The sequence below is a fragment of the Furipterus horrens genome, unplaced genomic scaffold, assembly GCF_987537825.1.
Source record: "Furipterus horrens unplaced genomic scaffold, mFurHor1.1.pri manual_scaffold_6, whole genome shotgun sequence".
NCBI lineage: Eukaryota > Metazoa > Chordata > Mammalia > Chiroptera > Furipteridae > Furipterus > Furipterus horrens.
This window is the reverse complement of record NW_028327176.1, coordinates 73,037,316-73,043,917: the sequence shown is the minus strand read 5'-3', so window position 1 is coordinate 73,043,917 and position 6,602 is coordinate 73,037,316. Positions and strand designations below refer to the sequence as shown.

The 6,602-nt window shown below is 39.9% G+C and overlaps 1 protein-coding gene across 1 annotated transcript; it reads right to left on the bottom strand.

Annotated features, from left to right (window-relative positions):
* Positions 1–3,270: 3,270 nt before the first annotated feature.
* On the bottom strand, positions 3,271–6,078 carry LOC150006493 (lithostathine-like). Its single transcript, XM_090280344.1, has 6 exons — positions 6,002–6,078; positions 5,592–5,781; positions 4,923–5,035; positions 4,583–4,720; positions 3,827–3,953; positions 3,271–3,556 (listed from the first exon to the last, which is right to left on the bottom strand). Exons 2-6 carry the CDS (start codon positions 5,671–5,673, stop codon positions 3,489–3,491), a joined length of 528 nt encoding a protein of 175 aa, XP_090136470.1. The 5' UTR covers positions 5,674–5,781; positions 6,002–6,078; the 3' UTR covers positions 3,271–3,488.
* Between the last annotated feature and the right edge of the window lie 524 nt (positions 6,079–6,602).

The following is a 6,602-nucleotide window of genomic DNA, read 5'->3' as shown; positions in this document are numbered from 1 at the left end:
GAGTCTGTCTCTTTTAAATAATGAGGGCTAGCACAGATACATAGCTAAGAAGTGTAGCAGAAATCAAATCTCTGGTTTACCAGCTTCTAGTCCAATTCCTTTTCCACTTGATAGCCACCATTGAGTTAAAGCTGCAACAAAGGATACCAATGGTGAGAAAAGGTTCCAAAATCAGAATCAGTCTTAGAAAGACCCCAAGGCTTCCCATATCAACCTGCTGTTGTGCCCAAAATTCCATCTACTTGGCTTCTCTTAAATGATCTTGCAGCTAAAATACCGTTAGTTTCTACCCATGCTCAAGGTGTTTAGCTCTCTGGGCAAGATAGTGCTGAGAATGATCACTCTAAATAGACAAATGGACCTCATCTTCTTTAGAGAATGTTATTTCCTACTAAATCACTGACGGGTTTTTTTTTTTTTTTTAATTTCTGACATGTCAAAAACATGTCAATACCTTCTTTTAAAAATATTCAGATTCATTGAAAAGCTCCCTCTTTGCTCATGTAAGTGGTACTTTTCAAGTAAAGTGTCATTTATTCAATTTTTTATTCACTCAATAAATATTCATAGAAATCCTGCTAGATATTAAGACTTCCCAACTACAGTCTTGATTGAGGCCAGAATGTTTCCAGGCCACAGGACAGAAAACCCACTGAGACCCTTTCTTAGAAGTACTCAGTAAAGTAATTCCACTCAGCAGCTACAGAGATAAGGAACTAATCACATAGTCCATGAAGGGCACTAGTTCTCACACTGTTCATGGTCTTGTCTAGGGTGAGGTAAGGTCAGAAAGGAAGAATAAGACTTTGGAAAATTTTCTAGTGATTTGATAGATTAGTTTTGTCTATGGCATCTAAACTTTTAAAGATGGGTTTGTAATATATGTGCTTTTTGTTTTATATTTTGGTTTTTAGTAATTCATTTTAAAAAAGACTTTAATTTTTAGAATAGTTTTAAATTTACAGAATTATTGCAATGGTAATACAGAGCCTCCTTACCATATAACCTGCATTTGGTCCCTTTTTTTTAACATCTTGCGTTAATATAGTTCCTGTTACAATGAATGGACCATATTCAATACATTATTGTTAATTAAAGCATACTTTATATATATTTCCTTACTTTTTACTTAAGGTCCTTTAGACTTTCTTTGTTTTTTGGAACTGTGCCTGCTTTGAAGAAAACTAGCCAGTTGTGTTCTTATAATACTCTTTAATTGAAGTTTGTCTGATACTTTATTCTCATGATTAGACTACAGTTATATATATTTGGGGAGGAAGAGCACAAAGATAAAGTGTCATTCTCATCATATTAAAGATACATACCATCAACAAGACTTAGCACTCTTTCTCTTGATCTTGATCACCTGGCTGATGTTTGCCAGATTTTTCTACTGTAAGGTAATTCTCACCCACTTCCTGCCCTTCCATGCTTTACTGTTTAGAAATAAATTATTATGTACAGCTCACACTTAAAATGTGGGAGTTTATGCTCCCCCTTTGTGAATGTGGAGTAACTCCATAAATTATTTGGATTTTTGTGTATATTAATCAATAATATATAAGAAAACAAATATTGTCATAAATTTCAATACTATACTAATTAACATGCAAGTGTTAATTAACACATAATTAATTACATCTGTTGACTCATGGCTATTTGCATTTTACTTGGAGTTATAATCCAATACTTCTTGATTTTTTGTTGCTCAAATACTTCCAGCTTTGGTCATTGGGAGCTCTTTCTGCTGGCTCCTGTGTTCCAGTGACACAACCCCAATAATAGGTTTTTATTTTAATAGACACTTCCTTAATTTCTGACACAATAAGATGCTCCACTTTCATTTTATATATTACCTCATAATTTAGATTCAACCATTTCTTCAAGAAACTCTTGTTCCTTTTATTGGAGAATGACATTAAAACTGATATCTAGGTACAGGGAGTGTCCCAAAGTTTCTGAGCTGTATGCTCTTTGTTTCTCCAGCTTTACTGAGGTATAACCAGTATACAAAAAGGCACATAATTAATGTATACAATTCAGGAGTTTGGACATATGTATACACTTATGTTACTAGCACCACAACTAAGATAATAATTAGTTTCCTTGTGTCCGATTTTTTATTTATGGGTTTTTTGTTTTGTGGTAAGAACACTTAACATGAGATCTACCCTCCTATCATATATTTAAGTGCACAATACCTTATTGTTAACTATAGGCATGATGTTATGCCATAGATTCTGGAAGCATTTTTTGCATCTATTCATATGACTATGAAATTTTTGTCCTTTGTATTAATGTTGTGTATTATGTTTATCGATTTGCATATGTTGAATCGTCCTTGAATCCCAGGAATAAATTCCACTTGGTATGATGTATGAACATTTTAATGTTCTATTGAAATTGGTTTACTAATATTTTGTTGAGGATTTTTACATCTATAATTATCAGTAATTATCTATAATTACTAACATGCAGTTTTCTTTCCTTGTGGTATCTGTGGCCAGATTTCAAAATGGTTTCCTCTTTACCACAAGAATCTGGTGGGGTTCCAGAAGTAAAACCCATGAAAAAGTGGCAACCCCCCCGAAGATTGCAACCTTCGGGAATTTCTCCTTTTAAACCAAATCCACACTCGGCATTCAGCAATTTGTCACAATTACCACTTAATTCTCCTAAGAATCTAAGGTTCCAGCAGCTCCTGCTCCAAGTAAGCAGAAATGAGAAGGGCTCTAAGAACTCTGGAGCCTCTGCAGATTTCAGGGTTATTAGCCCAGGAAAAGTCGTGGGCTTTTAAATTGTTCAGATTTTTTTTTTCTTGTTTCAGGGAAGAGTAATAACTTCTAATGCTCTACATTTTAGCACTGTTACCAGAGTCCAAGTAATAATATTTTACTGTAGTTTATAAAAGTTATGGTCCAAGGTGGACCACAAATGAAAGAAAAAAATCAATTCTCTGGCAAATAATTTCAGAAGTGCTGTTATAATAACCTCCAAGGCTAATGATAATGCCACCACTGCTGCTGGTGTCACACCATCAGCGGGAAGGTGCGTTGAGTGTGTAGAGACCAATGTTACATCTGTACCCACACAGGTCATATGTGAACAGGGCCTACATACTCATCACACATACACTGGTGGGGACGTACATTTAGTCATTGTCTCAGGGGCCTGAATGAAACTGAACAGAGGCCAGACCTAGATTTTCTCCCACACCAACTTATTCCTCAGGGTCCTGCTATGCGACTGGAACTCAAAGGTACACAAATATTAAGTAAAGTATTTATTATTACTCTCTGAGATCTCAGGCCATCTGATACAAACAAACAAACAAACACAAAGCCTAAAATGAGGTAGCGGAGGGGGGAAGGCCAAAAAGTAGAGGTCAGGTTTGAAGGTATGGGGAAAATTTTCCATTCTGGGTTGTGTCTTCACTTGATCCCATGATGAACTGCATTCCAAACTCAGGCCACTGAATCCCACCTGACCTAATCTTTGAACTTGCAGATATAGGGTAACCTCTGATTACAGTTATAATCTTTCCATTTCAGATATCCTAGAGAGGGAGAAAAGATAAAGTGAATAGGGCTGATGGAGTTTGTGACCCAAAGGTGACCCTGGCCTAGGATTCAAAGCTTCTTCCTCATCTTCACCAGGAACCCGCTCCAGAGAAAGGAGAGTCAAAGAAAGGAGAGATGAGAGGAGGTGGGAGAAGAAAGATCAACATTGCATTTCCAAGCTTAGGAGAATTCCCTGAAGTTTAGGCTCAGAAATGGGGGACACAGGGTGAAAAGGCTGGCCAGAATGCAGCTCCCCTGGTTCTTACCTGAGCTTCGTGACAGACCCCCGCAGTAGCTGGGGTTTGCAATGCTGGCAGGGTCTCTCTCCCAGGCAAGGTAATTCATCACATCATTATTACTCCACTCCCATCCACCTGCATTGGGCTCATAGCCCTAGAGAGTAGAGAACAGAGCCAGGTAAGGTTGAATGACTATTAGAATTTTCGCACAATCCTCTCTGATGGATATTGATCCCCTCCTCAGCATTGTGGAATTGGTCTTCTATTTCAGGTATTGTCACAAAGCTTTCTTCTGGTAAACTCTCCGTAACAACTTGGTCCTATTGGCTAATTCAAAAATCAATAATTACAAAGACCAGTGGAACCACTCAGAGTGACACGTTACTGGCTGGACAACAATTGGTGATGCATTTATCCTTACCTTCTGAACTTCAAAGATAATGTCTGTTCTATAAAGAAAAATGCATTTCATAATCATTTAGGATTCTTCGGCACAGTATGTGTAGACTCAATGAAGTTTTGAAAGCTGAATTACAAGGTGCTATGTCTGAATTGTATAAAAATCTTGACAAGAGGCAGATTAACTTCAGTGGGATACTATTGACCTTCACAGAACTCAGTTCATCACCCGGCCTCAAAGTCCTCCCTTTCCCCCAAATATCCTGCCAGATCACTAAGCTCTGGGGTTCTTTAAGGTATTTCCTGAGTGGGCCCAAGGCATAGGCAGTATGTTTGATTGGCCCCAGCAGCTTCAGAAATAACAGAGTGGAGATGTTACTACACCTGTGTGGGATCATGCAGACCAATCCAGATATTTGGGGAGGTGTTCAAATTGTTCTTGACCAGAGAGGCAAGGAAGGATGCCTCAGCTCCACTGAGCACAGATACAAGGTATCCTGAGTGTCGCTTCTGGCAGGTCAGCTGTGAGGGGAAGAGAGAGACTGAGGAGGAGGTTGAGATGTCACTGGGGGTAGGGCAGGGCTGAGGTGGTAAGAAGAGGTGTGTGTGCAAAGGATGAGGATGCTCACCCTCAAAAAAGCCTGGAGAATGAAGACCACCACCCTCCCTCCCGTTTCTAATGTACTTTCCCTTATCACCTCTAACTGCAAATGCACCTACTCACATCTGCATCATTCCAAGATTTTGGGTTCATAAACAAGGCATAGCAGTGGGAACGATAGACATAGGAGCCTTGGGGACAGCTGCTCCATGGAGAGTTAACGTCTTTTTTGGAATCTTCCCCTGGGACGGAAGGGAATACGGGAGAGGGATGGAGTGAAACAAAGTGTGGGAACGGGTGTTGGGAAGTGGCCTTGGGGAATATTTGTGAGGCCAGTGTTTGGGGAAGTAACACCAAACTCTGGATTACCTCTCACCATTGCCAACACTTTCAGGACTTCTTAATCTTGAACCAGCCCCAATTAAAAAAAAAAAAAAAAAGACCATCTCTTTTTGTTCTTCTTTTCTCCTTTATTCAAAGTTCAACACTTCTCCCACTCTGAGCTGACTGTTCTCACACTGGGTCCTCTAATTATTCTTCCCCTTATATCACTACTGACCTCTCCTATTTTCTCTCTTCACCCTGACAATATAAATTAGAGCCTGCTGACAAAGTGGAAATTATCTTATTCCATTGATAATGCATCACTGTGGTGCCTCCCACCAGGAAGAACCACAGGCAGTTTCATTGAGTGAGGCTACACCTCACTGCTGCTACGAGCACCACACAGGAGGCATCCTCCTCTTCTTGGCCCAGAGCATTCACAGTGACCCAGTGCTAGAGGCAGAGAACTCTCACCTTGCACCTGGGACAGGAGCATCAAGCAGGACAGCAGCATCCAGGACGTGCTGGGGAGGGCCACGGGAGGCAGCATCGTGTCTGTGACTTGAAGAAGCAATCAGAGATCAGGAGAGTAGTATGCTCAGAGAGAGGGCCTGCAGAGAGCCCTCTGTGCTCCCTCTTGTCTTTTCCTTTGGAGAGTCTGCTGGGAATAAATTGATCTTGCAACATCTATTTCTTTCTATGATTCTGGAAATAATTGGAAAATCTGTACCCCCTACTACCCCTGAGGTCTCACAGGACGTCCTTAGCTGAGCCTCAGAGCTCCTATGTTCTCTGAAGACTAACATCCTCCTAAAGCCTCCCCTTAAATGTGTGAGGTGAACCCCAGCCATGGCTCCCATCTCTCAGCTCCCACTTACCTGTTTTGCAGGTCTCTTCAATGGTTGGTCAAGTCAGGAAAGACTAGGATTTTATAAGAGGATTTGAGGGTGGGACCCTGAAATGAGTAACAGGAATGTGGATAGCGGGAAAGGGCTTGGCATTTGCTCAAGGAGATTTGATTAGTCTCTTCCCAGCAATGGCTGGGAATTGCCACAACTGTTTTTTCCACTCAGCAGGCCAGCACTTTGCCCTGGAACAGGTGACGTGTGGCCTTTATTGTCCTATGCCTGAATTTCTTATTCTGAAAAATTTCCAGGAATGAAAGTAGCCCTGTGGTACAATTCTGATGTTACATAGTTTAGAAAATGTGGCATTGGATAGGTAAGGAAAATGTCAATAGTGTATTTTTGAGCAATGTGCCAAGAACCCACTCCTGTTGCATATGTAGAAATATGTTTTATTTTTAGTATATATATTTTTCTTTATACCTTATCTTTTAAGATTAAGTAAAAACAAATTACTAAGTAAAAAAATGGGTGGGTATAGGAATTGGAATTATTGGTGAGAACCAAGTATTATTAGAGGGAAAAGAAAGTACTGAAACAATGGTTCAGAGTTGCTGTTGCAGCAATTTTGATA